Source organism: Puntigrus tetrazona, chromosome 24 (genome assembly GCF_018831695.1).
Source record: "Puntigrus tetrazona isolate hp1 chromosome 24, ASM1883169v1, whole genome shotgun sequence".
Classification (NCBI taxonomy): Eukaryota; Metazoa; Chordata; class Actinopteri; order Cypriniformes; family Cyprinidae; genus Puntigrus; species Puntigrus tetrazona.
In genome coordinates, this window is record NC_056722.1 from 3,974,893 (window position 1) to 3,992,369 (window position 17,477).

General features: G+C 38.2%; 3 protein-coding genes and 3 gene segments (V, D, J or C); 3 read left to right on the forward strand and 3 right to left on the reverse strand.

The window, feature by feature from the left end:
- Positions 1–4,163, forward strand: part of tbc1d24 (TBC1 domain family, member 24) — an 11,074-nt gene extending 6,911 nt beyond the window's left edge. For both annotated transcript variants that reach the window (XM_043226128.1, XM_043226130.1), the window contains 2 exons: positions 760–1,000; positions 2,198–4,163. In XM_043226128.1, the coding sequence (XP_043082063.1) occupies positions 760–1,000; positions 2,198–2,352 (396 nt within the window). In that variant the 3' untranslated portion in view covers positions 2,353–4,163. The remainder of the gene's footprint in view (positions 1–759; positions 1,001–2,197) is intronic.
- The window catches only part of LOC122329698, a 610,329-nt gene that overhangs the window by 393,745 nt on the left and 199,107 nt on the right, over positions 1–17,477 (reverse strand).
- The window catches only part of LOC122329697, a 601,685-nt gene that overhangs the window by 387,519 nt on the left and 196,689 nt on the right, over positions 1–17,477 (reverse strand).
- The window catches only part of LOC122329696, a 603,783-nt gene that overhangs the window by 385,001 nt on the left and 201,305 nt on the right, over positions 1–17,477 (forward strand).
- Positions 5,441–12,164, forward strand: atp6v0cb (ATPase H+ transporting V0 subunit cb). The gene is made up of 3 exons (XM_043226166.1): positions 5,441–5,707; positions 10,187–10,370; positions 11,107–12,164. The coding sequence occupies exons 1-3, from the start codon at positions 5,635–5,637 to the stop codon at positions 11,309–11,311; spliced, it is 462 nt and encodes a 153-aa protein (XP_043082101.1). The 5' UTR covers positions 5,441–5,634; the 3' UTR covers positions 11,312–12,164.
- nubp2 (nucleotide binding protein 2 (MinD homolog, E. coli)) lies at positions 12,964–17,010 on the reverse strand. Of its 2 annotated transcripts, XM_043226163.1 has the most exons (7): positions 16,968–17,010; positions 16,458–16,576; positions 14,571–14,769; positions 14,344–14,498; positions 13,798–13,908; positions 13,647–13,716; positions 12,964–13,219 (listed from the first exon to the last, which is right to left on the reverse strand). In XM_043226163.1, exons 1-7 carry the CDS (start codon positions 16,978–16,980, stop codon positions 13,086–13,088), a joined length of 801 nt encoding a protein of 266 aa, XP_043082098.1. In that variant the 5' UTR covers positions 16,981–17,010; the 3' UTR covers positions 12,964–13,085. The 2 variants fall into 2 exon arrangements, with proteins under 2 accessions (XP_043082098.1, XP_043082097.1); XM_043226162.1 differs by lacking the exon at positions 16,968–17,010 and having other exon boundaries at positions 16,458–16,607.

Genomic DNA, 17,477 nt, shown 5'->3' on the forward strand with positions numbered 1-17,477 from the left:
CAGTAATTATGAAAGGAATAAAAAAAATGATCAAAATAACAATGTTTATATTTATCTAAATATAGATTATTTATAAATATATTTGTAGAGATAAATTATAAATATTTGTAATCATATTTATTTATATATATATATATATATATATATATATATATATATATATATATATATATATATAATACATAATGAGCATATTTATATAAATAAACATATACAATAAATATTACATATTTATGCAAATAAATGCATGCATATTACATATAGAAATTATAAATAAATAACTATAAATAATTTAAATAAAAAGTGAGATGAAAATATTTGCTCTTTTATTTTTAAATATTTTATGTGTCTGATTTGATCGGGTCCTTGTTTCAGTAGAATTTTAAATATTTATTGATTTATATGATAATTTTTTTATTTGTTCGTCTTTGCAAATCAAGTGACTCTTCACTGAAATCTCTAAAAGTGATATTACCGAAGTCTTTTTCTCAAGAAAAACCGCCGCTCGCCTGAAAATACCATTGTACATGATTTATGCCTAAGAGAAAGTAACTGATCTGTAATTAAATAATAATAAATACATCTGTGGATTGTTTTGTCGATCAGTTTCTGCTCTTCTACAAGAGAACTAATCACACAGACTAATCACTAGAGCACAGTGTGTAATATTTTACCACGACTTACTCGTTTTCAGACCTGTGTGTTTCAGTGTGTGTGTGTGTGTGTGTTCACAAGTGAGATGTTTCGTGTCCGTTTCAGATGAAGCCGGAGATGGAGCGCTACGAGTGGGTGGTTATCAAACACCCGGAGCTGGCGAACGCGTCTCAGGCCGCAGACGATGAACAGACCGGAGCCAGCGACAACGGTGGGCCGCAGTCTCTAGAGAAGCCGGCCACAGACCCGTCTCACCTCTCCCCGTTTCTGTCCGCCCGGCACTTCAACCTCAACTCGAGGAACACCTCCATGTTCATGGCGGGAAACATCGACTCCATCATTATAGGTGCGTGAGAAGCTCGTTTCTCGCTCGTCTAGTTTGATCTCATGGTTTCTTTAGTACGCGTATCACGCTTTCGTCCAGATGCATGCAATGGAAGCAATCGAGATCCACAAAAGAGCAATTCACAGGCAAGTCTCAGTTGGCTCAACGCGGTAAAGTACAATAAATAAAAAGAAAACAGATTTAAAATTATAAGAATAAAGCTTTTGCTTTAAAGTTTTTGCTGTTAATTGTGTAATAAATAAAGAGAAAACGGAATACGAAACGATTAGTAAAGCTAGTTTTTGGGGGGGGGGGGTTTTTAAACATTTTAGTCTAAGTCTACAAAAGGCAGGTTTTAAGAATAGAATTAGAATAGAGAGTGCTAGAGTCGGAGGGTCAGATGAAGACGAAAGAGTTGAAAAAGGAAAAAAAAACGTATAAAAGGTGCGTTTTTCAATTTAATGTTCGAATTAGTGGATAGTTACAGTATTCAATATAATTCAATATAATTAAGTTTTATGTTTGACGGTCAAGTTTTGCATTTTCATATGAGGCTGTTAAGATGGAAATGGTCCCTATTCAACAAATAATTTGGTTTGTTATTCGCAAATCTTAACACAAGGACCACTTTACATGCAGGTAGGTAAATATCATTTTGCGTTTTGTCATTGGAATGAATAACTAATAAAACGAAATATTATAGCCCCAAAATAACTGTTTAATACTTTTTCAGCACCATTAGAAATACATTTTTTTTAGAAATTAATAGTTTTATTCAGCAAGGATGCTTAGAATTGATCAAAAGCGATAGCAAAGAAAACAAATAATTATTTTATGGATAACCTTCTATTCTAAGAAGCCAGAAAAAAAGACATCTCTAATATGTCCGAAATTCTACGCGTGTTCTAATTGTATTCTTTAAAAAACAGACTTGCACTCTATTGGTTTACTAACCGCTCGTTTCCCTAAAACCAAACCAACACCAGCTTCTCTATTCTGCTAATATGTGGTTTATTTTTAATTGAGAACAATTAAGTGATGTGCGTGATTAAGGTTATTCCATTAAAGAAATGATTTATTTAATCAAGCAAGTAACAAGTACATATAAAATAGCTTGTTCGGGATATATTCCAGAGATCGTGTTTTAACCCTGGTTTCTATTGGAGCCGAATAGAAATGAATGTAGACCGTGATGGGTGTTTGGTGTTGTTTGTGAAGGAGGAGGTGAAGGGAACGCTCTGTACATCGACTCGGAGCTGAACCACGGCCGAACCGAGCGCTGCCTGACCTTCGACAACCCGCCGCTGTGCTCCGAGAGCTTCCAGATCGCTCTGCTGGAGGCCTGGGGCTTCAAAGACGCCATGGCTTCGTAAGAGAGCGGCCCCGAAGACCCGGCCCCGGCTCCGGCCACGATGAAGCGCATCGCGTGTGTTTGTCCTCTCGAAGCGAGTGTCGGGAAAGCCTGTGTTGATCTAGTCCGAGAATTCGAGAGGTTCTGATGAAGGAGATGAGGTTTGGCGCGGAAGGATTCAATATTGTAACGATTAATATCTTTAAAAAAATCGCAAACCAAGTATTTATCAATGTGATTCCAGCAAAGTGTTAGATATTTCCTGCTGTCTTTTCTGGTGCTCAACACACCGATATATCATTGTTTTCTCATTACAGTGAATGTGTTTTTTCTTTCGTTTATGCGAAATATCATTTATTTCTTGTCATTATTGGGTGAAATATGACCCCTGGCATTTAAAAGAATCCCTCTGTTCTTTATGGAAGCCCGTTTACCCCACTAAATATGAGATATTTGATCAATGTGGTACACGGCCAGCTCACAATTGCATTATAAAGTCAGGATTGTGAGATCTCAAGCTAATGTAGTGTGCGTTCCTGGTAAAGACGTGGATGTGCGATTCTGACTTTTCTGACTTTCTGAGTTTGAAGGGGAAAAAAACACTGAATTGTGAGAAACGCTGGGAGATAACGCGAAGGCCTTTTTATGTTTTATTCAGTGGCAGAAATGGGCTTCCATGGTTCTTCTATGCAGCTTTGTGCCAATTGGGGAAATATCAGATTTCTTGACACGAAAAGGACCAGAAAACGCGAGCTCTTCGTTAACCTCCAGTCCAAACACGGATACTTCTGGGGCATTTAGCGAGTTTCAAAGGCATTCCAGTGTTCTCTTAAATCAGATATCATTTACTAATGTTATTATTATTATGTCCTCTCCTTGTTCCAAACGTACGGCTCTCTTTCTATATTGAAACGCAAACAGAAATAAATCAAATAACCTGCTTTTTTACACATTTAAAGTCAAGTGGTCAGAGCTGTTAAACACCGTTAAAGTTGGACTTAAGCGAAAAAAATAATAACAATGAAAAATACCTGCTATGAGTTTACAGTTACAGTCACTTGAGTTTTTTTGTGATCATTTGAGTCTTTTCAACGCGCTTGGCGCTTGACGTAAAGCATGGAAATGCAGTCCTACAAAATCCTTTAATAAATGCACTTGATGCAGAGAGCCATGCCGTTTTGGAACGACGCGAGTTAATGGTTGTACGGTCTTGATTTTCTAACGTCACGTGCACTGTATCCGAATGAATTTCAGTAACCATATCCTAAAAAAAAAATGCAAAAAATGTTTTTATTTACAGCTAAGCAAACGTTTGATGTATGCAGGTTGAATAACAATGCAGCTTTTTGTTAATCGTTCGATGGTCTTTGCTTAAATTGTACGTATGAAGGCATAATCAGCACTGTTTTAAGCGGGGGAGTGTTACGTTTTATGAGTTATCTTTTTCTTTGCACTTACTGAGCGTGTTTTAAGCTAGCGGCTGAACTATAAAGCGGTAATAATATTTGTTTTGAGTCCGTGTGTATCGGTTATGGATATCTCTTTTCTGTCGTGTCTTTGAAGGCCAGACTGGCTGTGGACGAATGTTTAACGTGCATGTAGGCCGTGAAGCGCTCCCCGTATCAGGTGGTGTGTGTTTTTTGTGCGTTCGGTGTCCCGGGTTGGAGCAGGCCGTCCTGAGTGTGTATGTGAGCGTGAAGCTCAAGTCGTAAACATGAAGAAGCAAACCTGAATTTATTATAGTGTCAAACCCGTAGCGGTCTAGTAGAAGACGTCACCTTCCAGACTAGGAGAGTGACCGATCGTGATGAAGAATAAAAACTCTGTTCATTAGTTGGTGTCTAGTTTCATTTTTTGCCTTTAAAATGAATTGCAATGCTGTCCGGCTCTCTTCTGGTGTCACGGATGCGTGTGTATCACTGACCTCATAATGCAGATTCACCCCACAGCTAAATGAGACCAGACTAATTGATCTTCCGCCATGTGTCCTGAACAACATGTGCATGCCGACACTTGAAATTAACATGGCATGATTGCAATAGCTGGGCGCATACTATACGATGCAATTTATTAACACAGATATAGCTTTAAATATTTACTATATATATAATAAAAGTTGCATTGAACATTTAAATAAGAAAATAAGTAATACATTTAATAAATACCCCGTGGTATATGAGCTCTATATTGTCTGTAGTGGAGTCTATTTCAATTCTTGCTGACGTAAGGCGGTGGGCGTGGCCTGCGCTTGACGTCACTCCCCAGAATGACCTTCATCTCGGGAATCCTCATCCACTGCATCACAGTCCACTGCGTGGGTGACATAATACCACTCCATTACAGCAAAAAAGCGTCGTTATTAACAGCACAGAACGCCTAAGAGTCGCGACATAGCCGTTACACAGACCGCGAGGTTATTTCTGAATAATTAATAATCGCCTGCAATGTGACTAGTAAAGCTGCACCCTTTAAAAGAGCGCCTGCGTAAAATAAAGGGCCTATACAGCTGCAATTAAAAGTATATTAAAATCGCACATTACTGTAACATATTCGGATGAGCAGTTATCACACCGGCGGTGTTTTGAAGACAGATAACGCTTTATAAGTTACATAATGCATAAAACCTTAAAAACACTTAATACAGGGATTTTAAAACAGGCGGTTTTACGTTAGACTGCGCCCGTGTTATAAAAATCAGTACTATATTTACCAACGAGGCTAAGGCTTGCAAGGAATTTCCCTGTCAGTGCGAAACGTTTTAAATAAAATTAAATTTGTGGAATAATAAGCGTGTAACGCGTTCACACCCAGATTACAAACGCGTGATTTTTATTCCAAGGATTTAAGCATCTCCAGTATTAAAGGGAAAGCCCGCAGCGGAGCGCACTATCTCTCTCTCCTAATAGGGGGGGACCGCAAACCCGCAAAACCTTTAAAACGCCGTCGGCCCGGCACCCAAACGCTTTCCGTTTTGCGGTTTTACAACGCTTTTCGTTCGTCGGGCGCCGTTTTGAAAAAAATCCCCGCGCATCCCCGCGCTGCCAGGAGGCCCCCCCCCCTCCGGGAGTCGGATGGGATTTTCTTCGCGGTGTGTCAGGTGACGTTATCGGCCATTTTGTACCGCAGATTCATCCTACAGGATCCGTTAAGAGCGCTTTCCATCATTCGGTTGGGCTTTAAAACCGTCGTTCCTCAGCAAACCGTTCACCCTCGGAACCCGGTTCCCGTCGGCTTACGCGTCTCCGTCCTCTCCAGCAGCATTAGCTCGGTGTTTTTGGGGTTTTGAGGTGAAATTAGAGGAATAATGTCGTCGGGAAGCCCTGAATACTCGCCGTTCTTCGCAGTGATGGGCGCATCAGCAGCGATGGTCTTCAGCGGTAAATTTTATTTTAAATTTGCCTGTTTGATACATCTATTTGACATTTACTACGCACATAACCGTGTCTGCACAATTATTTTATATTTTCGCTCTAATAAAAATCTTACGTTGGTTACGTTATTTATTGATATCTGGTGAAATGTCAAATTATTGGTGCTATTTATTGTATATAGTATATTGTATAAATATTTAAATTAAAAAAATATATTTTTTTAAATAGTCATCACCTTCAGATCTGACATCAAATAAGAGGTCTGCATCGTTATAATCCAATCCTGTCAGTGCTGGTTCCGTTATTCCTGGTGTCGTATGAAATATTGTTAAAATGCTATTAAATGCGCGCTTGCCTTATTTCCTTTAAAAATCCGTTTTCTCCTAATGATTCCCGTATGCACGATCACGATCCACGTATGCGCCCGTCTAAAACCTGCTCTTGAATTATTTTTCATCATTGGTGCTATTGCAATGCAACATTTGATGTAAAAAGAACATGAAATATGTTCCTAGCTTTATTACATGTCAGCGAAATGCAGCTTGCAGGTTGCCACCGGCCTGTGATTCAACCGGCTGTGAGAGACAATGCACGAGTAGATGTATAGATTTTAATTATTTTTTTACAAGGTCAAACTTGTTTTGTTTTACAGGTTAAACATATTTTTTTTGTTCCGCAGGTATTGATCGTCATTCAGGTTTGATCGGTTTCAGAGGCTCAGCTATTGAATTTAAGGTGGAGCCTGTAGTTGTGCATTAGGCAGTTATATTAATGTGGTTATTTACGGCCAAACTAACCCCAATTTCCAAGGTGTTCTAATGCATATTGCATCAAGATGCGTTTTCAGTCAGCCTTTTTCCATGTGATGCCGATCAGCACCAAACGCCACAGAAGATGAAAGTCTGTCCTGAGAAATGGCTCTCTGGTGGATTATAATTAGATGCGTTTTTAATAATCAGGTTTCCCGTTAATTTTGACGGGTTGTGACGTAGTGCGACCTCGAGACGAGCTGAAATGTACGCGGCGAGGGACGTCACGACTTCAGATGCATCCGTGTGTGTTTCCAGCACGCGGCGTCATGCTGTTTGCTCTCCGCTCGACTGTTAGGCGACACTTCAGGCCTAACCGTTGGCTCTGGTTATCGGTGCCGTCTGTAACGTTATCTCTGTGAATGCCAGCACCGGTGATGCAAACAAACCAATGCAGCAGCTGGCGCGTGTTTGTTTAAGAGAGTGTGTTTCTCTAGCAAGCGAGGTCGGCAAACTCCAACGTCTTCGCGAGTCGGCAACGAAGGGCTTCTCTGGCGCGCCTCCGGGTTCGGTTTGCCGCCGAACATGAAAGGCGAAAAAGCGGGGACGCCGCCGGCTGAAGTCGATTCATTATTCATGCGTTCGAGGGATTCTGCTGCTTCAGACGGGAAACGCAGAATGAAGGCGTTGAGCTCAAAAAATCAGAATGAGCTTTAATTAGGCCACTTCCAAAAATTCGTGTTCTGGTTCTAAAGGCCCGTTTGCGCTGAAAATTAGTCGTAGAATCCTCACCAGCAGCCAATAGGATTATTCAGATTATTCAAGAACAATGCTTTAAATTCTTAGTTAGATTTTGAACGGTTGCCAGTGCCAATCAGCTTCATCCGCAATTTCTATTACTTTGTTTCTTATAAAAACGTGCACTTTATTTCTTAAAACATTTGCCTTCATAAATTGCTTTCTCGAACGACTCTCCGTTTCAGGTGACATCATCAAGGCCTCTTATTTTTAGCCCTTCCCCCGGCCGTCTGGCTCCAGTATACTACGCATCTTTTATCAGTTTTAGGGCGGTTAAGCACAGATATGCATTTATTGGCGCCCTTAAAGGGCACGCTTGAGTTTAGACGGCAGCCTCGATTCGTTTAATTCGAAATCTAGTTTTTCGGTGAATGCCTGTCGTTCTGATCAACGCTATATTTACTCGTGGATTAAGTGATTTGACCGGTGCCGGGACTAACAGATCATTTCTGCGCCTTCGGAAGAGCTGCGGCTAATTTGAGATGAGATGTTAGCCTTATCTGACTTGGCGTCCCGTCCCAGTTCAGTCTGGGCGGTCCTGTGCTTGGTTTTTATATCTTTTAGGATGCGTCTACTGAATAAATAAATGTCTAGCCGAATGCAGAGCTATTCATCTAGTAGGCATGAATTATCTATAGGTTACTAGTAGTGAGAGACTCAAATAGCTGATTAATCGGATGATTATTTGGCCTTTTTAAGTGGCTTTTTTTTAAATTAGCAGTGGGTTTGAATAAACATTGTTTAAAATAATGCATAAACCAATTTTAGTTTATGTAATCTTTCATGTCATTTATTGGCAAAGAGATAAAGAAAAATCTTAAGTAATTATTGTTATCAGGAATAGTTCACAGTAGTGGACTAGTTTAGGAATTAAATTGACTAGTTCAGTAGTATTTTTATATATATATATATATATATATATATATATATATATATATATATATATATATATATATATATATATATATATATATATATATCGTGCAAAAACGTCAAACTCCTGTATTTACAGCCATCCTTCCCATTTGTGGTCATTGCATTGGGTTTTTAGAGCTTTGTGACTATTTGGTATCAGTGAGAATCTCCATATCTGTTTTCCACACCTTTTCTTCGGTTGATATGTTCTCATTAATTGAAGGTTAGTTCTAGTTCTGCAGGATTACCCAGAACTTTTCACTGGCCAAAATAATTCAGTATATCTGAATGCCAGATGAATTCATCAGACTTCGTTAAATGCTTATTGACTTCATTTTAAAAATAGACAAGATCTAACAAAATGCTGAATTGGTCACATCAGCAATAAAGCATATTATGTTTGAACGTTTTGCTTTTAATTTATATTAGGCATTGGTTTCATTCACAAGGGTTATTATTAAAATTATTTTTAAAAAGCTTAGTCTGGGAAAAGTTTAGGTGTTCTGTTAAATATAAAACCGATGGGGCTTGTATAATAATTTTTTTTTTTTTTTTTTTTTTTTTTTTTTTTTTTTACAGAGTATAGTATTTTTGAGTAATATTTTACATCATTTACTGATTTTTAATATAACGATTTATGCATTGTCATTGTTATTATGATAATTGTTTACATTTATTATTTATATCCCTGTAACTGAGATTGTCATGAAAATAGCTATAGCTGCTGTCGTCATGGCATGACATTAATCAATTAATGCATCAACATCAATACAAAATGCACTTTAATTAAAAAAAACTCTTTCGACGTTTTTGAACCGTAAATCAGATTTTATTATCAGATTGTTTTACCTGACAATATTGTGTGTGTTGTTCTCAGAGCAGGTAGAGTTAGTCTTAAAAGTGTCTGTGTGTGTGTCTGTGTGTGTCTGTGTGTGTGTGTGTGTTTGGACAGTGGCCATCTGCACGCTGAAGGATTGATTCTGCTCTTCATCGCACGAGCCCATCTGTCACGACACACACACACACACACACACACACACACACTCACTCACTCACACACACACTGTTATTGGCTAGTTTGTGTGAGTCTGTGCTGAGGTAGTAGTTGTAATCATGGTTAATGCAGCAGGGTTACCCTTTAATCCTGGAAACTAAGATTAGACTAAGATTCCTGCATGAAGGTGCATCGGTGTGTTAAGTTTGAGCAGAATTAACACTAACTCGAACTCACTAGTCCTAAAATTAACACACTAAAGGAACTCTTATGGTTCCCACGATCATTTATTTTCGTTTTTGGAATATCATTCAGAAATGACAAACTTTAACTAAAATCAAGAAATAATAATAATAATAATAATAATAATAAACTGAATATGTAGACCAAAAAATGCAATTAATAAAAAACATGTCAAAACTTAGTTATCTGAAATTATAGTGAAAACAGAATTATTAAGCATTATTAAAAAATATAGTAGTATCGGAGTGCACTAAAAATAGCACTTATTTGAGCCTGAGATCAGTTCCAGCCATCTGCTGGTGCTTGAATTATTATATTTTCTCCATGGTACATTTATTTATTTATTTAGTAAGTATAGATATTATTGTGAGGAGCTTCCTAATAATGTAATCATTGTATTATTATATGTTTATTATTAGTGGTTTATCTGTTATTTCTGTTTAAGCTACTATTTGTCATTCAGTTTTTTTGAAACCACTATTAAACGTAAGTTAAGAAGGTGTTCTGTTATTCATCCGGTGTCAAATTTATGATTTTCATTCTTGTGGACAATAAAACAGGAGAAGCAGTAATCCATTAGCAGTGGTGAAAAGTTATGCAATCTCACAGTATGCAGCACCAATGTATGCTTGAATCCGTACAAAAATGTTCATGCATTTTGCATCTTTTAGAGCGTACAGCTATTAGCGTTTGCTCCCTGTTTTAGTGCACTTTCATTAGAAAGGCAAAGAAATGGGGCTTGAATATTAGCGTTGAAGAGTGAACGGGCCGTGTGTTTGTGTGCAGCGTTGGGCGCGGCGTACGGCACGGCGAAGAGCGGCACGGGTATCGCTGCCATGTCCGTGATGCGTCCGGAGCTGATCATGAAGTCCATCATTCCTGTGGTCATGGCGGGAATCATCGCTATATACGGGCTGGTGGTGGCCGTCCTCATCGCCAACAGCATCTCAGACAAGATCACCCTGTACAAGTGAGTTCAACCACTACTAGGGACCTCGGACTCTTATTATAGTTAATAAAACCCAAATAAATAAATAAATAAATAAATATATATATATATATATATATATATATATATATATATATATATATAATTTTATTTCTTTGACATGCGTGTACATATGTATATGCATGTGTGTGTATATGTATGTGTTTATAGATGGAGATATATATATATATAGAGAGAGAGAGAGAGAGAGAGATACACACATACATGCATTTTAATTACATTTTATTTTAAATTAAAAATCAAATGATGCACACACATGCATGTATATAATTCAGAAAAAAAAATTATATATATCTGAATAAAATATACGCATGTAAATACACATTATATTTCGTGTGTGTATATTATGCAAACAAAATTTTTTATTTTGGATGCAATTATTAATCATTTGACAGAATTCATTATATGATATTATGTCAGTACTGAAACTTGATATTGTACTGTTTTGCACCTTTATGTTTATCAGTTTAAGCACTGATTTTCCTGCAGATAACTTAAAAATATTTCCATTTTGAAAAAAGTAAATCATTTTAATTTTCACAGTCTATTAATAGACAAACGTGGGGTCTCATTCATGAATAATTACGTGGATTATTTCCATTTCCAAAAAAACCTTTCCTACAATTTATTTACTTCTTATTGTTTAGCAGCTAATGGATTGTGTGTGTGTGTGTGTGTGTGTGTGTGTGTGGGGCAGGAGTTTCTTGCATCTGGGCGCCGGTCTGAGCGTGGGTCTGAGCGGGCTGGCGGCCGGGTTCGCCATCGGCATCGTGGGAGACGCGGGCGTCCGTGGCACCGCCCAGCAGCCGCGTCTCTTCGTGGGCATGATCCTCATCCTGATCTTCGCCGAAGTCCTGGGTCTCTACGGCCTCATCGTGGCCCTGATCCTCTCAACCAAATAAACTGGCAGTCGGCGTGCAGCGCTGCCGGGCCGCGAGGCGTGGAACAAACGAAACGCAAAAACCAAAAAAAAAAGCGAAAAAATCGAGATTAAACGAAATTAGATGCATCGAGAGAGGTGGGGGAATAATCCTGCGCGTTATAACAGGCTCTGCGTTCGGGTTTTATCTCTGAAGGTGTACAGTTGTCCCAGTTTGATAGTTTTGATTTCTTGTAAATGCGGTATATAGTGATTCTGTCCTGTGTCTGTGAATAAAAAAAGAACATAATAATAATGATAATATAATAACGCTGTAATAGATCTCATTCTCTGTTTGTTTTCACACCCCTCCTGCCTATCGATCTGTTAGCCAATCACGCGTTCTCTTTCGCTCCCTTCATGTTAGAGAGGGAAACACACGAACGCCTCCGGTTCCTGTCTCTTCCTGTCACGTGATTTGGGAGTCGGTGTCAAAGAAGTGTTTGTGAAGTGGAAAAAAAAAACAACAAAAAAAAAACCGCACTGACGAATCTGTATGTGGAATGGAGTAGCTTTTGTTAACGTCCTCTTTCGGTTTTTCCACCGATTTTATTTATTGAGAATATTGTTCATGAAAATGTACTTGAAGCTCCTCGGATCCTTTGAATCGATATTTATATAAACGTAAATATATATATATATATATATATATATATAAATAGAGATCTATATATGAGATATAGGTGCGCTGGCAGGGTTGCTGGCGAGTGCCGTCGTCGGGGAGTATTTAAGCTCGGTGTGTGTATTTCTGGTTGTTTCCTGTGTACATCTGATGTTTGGTTGTATTAAAGGTGTGCGTGTGCCCCTCGACGGGTTTCACAAGTGTAATTTCCACACGCCTGCGTTCCCTGTGATTATTCAGTGTGTGTGTGTGTGTGTGTTCAGCTGTGAGTGTTTGCCTTCAGTCTCAACCTTGACAGCTCTGATAGATCTACAGCTACATCACTTCAACGTCCTTAAAGCTTTCCATTTCTCTCTTTTTTTTTTTTTTAGAGCAGATTGTCATTTACAATCATTTACAAAAAAAAAAAAAAAAAAGCAGATTTGTTCTCAACCTCGTTCCTGTGCTGTGGTTCTTAACCTTGTAGATATTTTCACAAGTAATTATCACAACAACTAAAGTGTTTTCTGATATGTTATTTCTGGGACCAGTGAGCAAAATTAATTCTATTTAAATTCATGTATTTTTCAGTATTTCTGCTCTCTTTAAAGCACTTTATTTGCCCTATATATATATATATAACACTACTCATTGCGTTTTTCTTTGGACATTTACATTAAGAGACTATATTCCCTTCAGTTTAAAGGCCTTATTTAATTATTTAAAAAATCAGTTTGAACTTTATTAAAGCCCGTTTTGTGATTCTGACGCAAGACTCTGATTCAGGTATGTTTTCTATAAAACAATAAGAAAGGGAGTAAGAATGGTTTATGTATGTGTACCTATATATACATATACATACACATATATATATATACATACACATTATACATATATACATTATACATATATGTATATACATATTATATATATACATGTGTGTATATATATATATATATATATATATATATTTTTTTTTATTGTTTACACCCTCTATATGTCCTACAAAAAATATTGGTGTGGGACAAAAGAAGGCCATTTCTTTAATATTTTTTTATTTAAACATTGTATTACGGGTAACATATCTAATATACTCTAGATTGCACAGATGAACGGCGTGAAGCAGGAACGTGAATGTCTGCCGTGTGTCTGGTGTTCAGTCCAGGCCGCTGAGGAGAGCGTTCGCTATATGACTGATGGCCGTGTACGTGCTGCTCTCTGGAAACGCCTGCAGGAAGTCCCGGCCCTCCTCTAAACTCGCTGTCAGGAGCGGATCCAGCGGTACTGAGCCTACAGACACACAGACAGCCAGAGAATAACAACAATTACGTCTAATAACTGTTAATGCATTGCAAATAACAATGCAACAATGTCTTAATATTTAGTAGGTTAATATTATAGGTAAGTTTTGAGATCTTCTACAGAGCAAATGTTAGGCTGCAACATTGATGTAGACATTATATATAAATTATAATAAAGTATATTTTTTATTAAATATTTACAATTTATTTTGGATTCAAAATTACATCAAAACAGTGAACAACTTTTAGCATTTCTTATTCATTTACATGACTTGTTTGTTTTATTTTTGCTTCAGTGTGCACACTATAGTCTAATCCACCCTCTATTTAAAAGTCACTGGAAATAAAACACAAAAAGAGCCGCTGTACACCATCAAGTGGCGACTGGTGGGACGGCGCGAGCGAAAGCACCTTACCCAGAAACACAGATCCAGTGAGCTTGGCCAGTTCTTCTCCGCCGCCTTTAGAGAAAATGTTACTGCACTCCTAAAGAAAAACACACATCTGTGTTTAATACAGACCGTTAGACGGCATTTTCCCATACAGCTGTATGTGTTTGAATCTCACCGAACAGTGTGGACACACGAAGCCACTCATGTTCTCCACGATGCCCAGGATCTTCAAGGAGGTCTTCTTGCAGAAGGTGATCTCGCGCCTCACGTCTCCTGTGGACACCGCCTGCCGTTTGACAAGGGTGTTAAAGTTTCATTTCGGCAAGTTATCTTTAAGCTGGTGTACTCCAACACTCCAAGTGTCCCGAGTTGTACATTTTATTGCAATAAAGATGAGATTGTGGCTGCCATATCCCGTCAAACGCAGCTTTACCGAGCCGTCATATAACGAACGCTATTAAAAAAAGAGGCGGGGCTGCTCGATTTGTCCCACCCTGTCGTCCTTTTCCAGTTAAAAAGACATCAGCATACAGAATAACGGTGGACCTTTAATGCATGTTATCTAGCAAACAAGAGGTTTAAGGTGTTGAGGCTGAAAACTTCAGACTAGGCAAGCATCCGTAGCAGGGATTTTGATAGGTAAGTATGACCACTACGAAAAAAATAATGCATGTTATTATTAAAGTATATTATACATACTTTACAGCATGGTTATGTTCACCTGTGGTGTAGTGACCAGCACGGCTCCGTCCACTCGGTGTTTGCGCAGGTTCTCGAGCACGGCCAGGTGTTCGTCTGACGTCCCCGGCGGTGTGTCCACCAGCAGAACGTCCAGTTCGCCCCATGCCACGTCACTGACAAACTGGCCAATCAGAGCTGAGGAAGAGACGGGGGACGTGAGACGAGTCAGGGAGCGGAGCTCAAAAGCGTAAGCGGCGCAGGTCGGACCTGTTTTTTTGGGGCCCCTCCACACGACGGCCTCGTCCGAGTCCTCCAGCAGGAAGCCGATGGACATGAGCGCCAGCTGCTGCTGGGGGTCCGCGTACACCGGCACCCACCCCGAGTCACACTGATGCACCTCCGGCTTCCCCACGCTCAGCATCCGCGGGATACTCGGCCCGCACAGATCCACATCCAGGATACCCACCTGACACACAGCAACAGAAGAGAGGGAACGTGTAGACTAGAGTATGATAGAATACAGCACAACAGAATAGAGGAGAAGAGAACTGAACAGAGCACAATAAAAGTGTAGAATAGAATAGAATTCAGCACAATAGAATAGAGTGGAATACAGCACAACAGAATAGAACAGAGCAGCCTAGAATACAGAACAATAGAATAGAGCAGAAGAGAACTGAACAGAGCACAATAAAAGTGTAGAATAGAATAGAATAGAATTCAGCACAATAGAATAGAGTGGAATACAGCACAACAGAATAGAACAGAACAGCCTAGAATACAGAACAATAGAATAGAGCAAAAGAGAACTGAACAGAGCACAATAAAAGTGTAGAATAGAATAGAATTCAGCACAATAGAATAGAGTGGAATACAGCACAATAGAATAGAACAGAATAGCCTAGAATACAGAACAATAGAATAGAGCAAAATAAAAGTGTAGACTAGAATATAATAGAATAAAGCACAATAGAATAGAACAGAACAGCCTAGAATACAGAACAATAGAATAGAGCAGAAGATAACTGAACAGAGCAGAATAAAAGTTTAGACTAGAATATAATAGAATAAAGCACAATAGAATAGAGTGGAATACACCACAGCAGAATAGAATAAATCAGCATAGAATACAGAACAATAGAATAGAGCAGAAGAGAACTGAACAGAGCACAATAAAAGTGTAGACTAGAATATAATAGAATAAAGCACAATAGAATAGAACACAACAACATAGAATACAGCACAATAGAATACAATAGAGCAGAATAAAAGTTTAGAAAAGAATATAATAGAACAGAACAGAATAGAATAGAGTAGAATACAGCACAATATAAATGAGCAGAGCAGAAGAGAACAGAAATGGTGTAGAATAAAAATGTAGTCAAGAATATAATATAATCAAAAATAGAATTTAGTAGAATACACCACAACAGAATAAAATGCAGCAATGTAATGGAATAGAGTAGAATACAGCATAAATAGAACAGAACAGAGCGGCATAGAGCCAGACAGAATAGATGAAATACAACATAGCACAATAGTGTAATAGAGCACAACATAATCGAATAGAATAAATCTGAATTAAATAAAGTACAACATAATCAAGCAAAACAGAATATAAAAGAACAGAGTAGAATATAATAGAAAAGAGCGGAATAGATCATAATTTATTGGAGCACAGTATAATAGAATAACGCATAATACAACAGAACACAAAAGAAAAGACCACAGCGTAATAGAATATGGCAGAATAGAATAAAGTGATTTTAACAGAACACATTAGAATAGAATTAAAGAGAGCACAATAAATTATAACAGCGCAACAGAATAAAACAGAATAGAGCTGAGCAGAATAGAATCCCGTAAAACAAGCAGAATAGAGTAGAATAAAGCCGAATAAAACAGAGCACAATATAAAGAATTGACCAGAATATTAAGAAGCACGATATAACAGAACAGATTAGCATAGAGAAAAATATAACAGATGAAATGTAGCACTTTAGGATCGAATACAATACAACAGAGAAGCACAGAATTGAATAGAGCACAATACTATAGGACGGAGCAGAACAGAATCAAATAAAAATGAATATAATAAAAGAATCAAATAGAATAGAGTAAATCATAATAAAATAGAACACAATGGTGTTTCACCTTCTTGCCCGCATGTTTGAGCGCCAGGGCGAGTTCAGTGGTGATGGTGCTCTTTCCCACTCCACCTTTACCAGACAGAACCAGAACCACGTGCTTCACCTGATCCAGATTCCCTTTCTCTGAGACACGTGACATTTCATTTAGTTCATTTCACCTTCAGTCTTCTCTGGTTATTAAAGCATCTTACAAAAGTACTGCAGCACTGTAAGGTACCATGGAATATCATCGTAGTAAATGATAAAATCAAGTTAAATGTCCAATAATATGGCTTTGTTTTGGTTCATATTCAAAACAGTTTTACCAGGCCAACTGTACTGTTAGTTGCATGCAAAAAACAATGTCAATTTTTATTACATTTATTTCAGAGTGGCTGTATTAGTGCATTCATGTTTATTTACATTCCGTTGCATTTAACGTAAATGGACAGCTGTGAAGTGATTCAGCTGTATCCCATAAAGACTAGTTATTGAAAAAGTTCCGCTGGTCGCTGTAAATTATTATGACACTCACCGCTCTTGTCCATGTTGCTTTATTTTACTTCCGCGTTGCGTCAGATGACGTAGTGCGTTATCGCTTCCGCCTAAGAGCAAGCTCGTCCAATCAAACATAAGAATGCGACGCATGGGATGTTACTATTGGTCATTACGCCGACTTAGCCGCGCCTCTATTAATATGTACGGGTGATTAATAAATATAATTATAATATTTATATTCATTATTATTATTATCGCTCCATATATTTTTAAATGAAATAATGCACAATTTAAGCATCTGTGAAGAAATGTTTTTTTCTTTAATCCACACGATTATTGTTTTGTAGGCCTTAACTTTATCACGTCACTGACGCTTGCATGTTGGTCTGCAGGTCAGATAAATTGTCGTCTGAGGTAAAGTTGACGGAAAGCCAGCGCTGGCTGATCCTTAAAGCGGCCTTTAATGAGGATGATAGACAGATCGACCCGTTCCGTCTGCTAAATTACGAGCGCTACTATGGCGAAGGCGTCACCAAATTAATATGAA

Bases quoted from the DNA above. Each gene is read 5' to 3' on its own strand.
- atp6v0cb (XM_043226166.1), top strand. From the start codon at position 5,635: ATGTCGTCGGGAAGCCCTGAATACTCGCCGTTCTTCGCAGTGATGGGC. The intron at 5,708-10,186 runs GTAAATTTTATT...GTTTGTGTGCAG, and splicing joins AGCAGCGATGGTCTTCAGCG to CGTTGGGCGCGGCGTACGGC. The intron at 10,371-11,106 runs GTGAGTTCAACC...TGTGTGGGGCAG, and splicing joins GACAAGATCACCCTGTACAA to GAGTTTCTTGCATCTGGGCG.
- nubp2 (XM_043226162.1), bottom strand. From the start codon at position 16,592: ATGTCACGTGTCTCAGAGAAAGGGAATCTGGATCAGGTGAAGCACGTG. The intron at 14,770-16,457 runs GTGAAACACCAT...GCTGTGTGTCAG, and splicing joins TCAAACATGCGGGCAAGAAG to GTGGGTATCCTGGATGTGGA. The intron at 13,717-13,797 runs GTGAGATTCAAA...GTTTTTCTTTAG, and splicing joins TCGTGTGTCCACACTGTTCG to GAGTGCAGTAACATTTTCTC.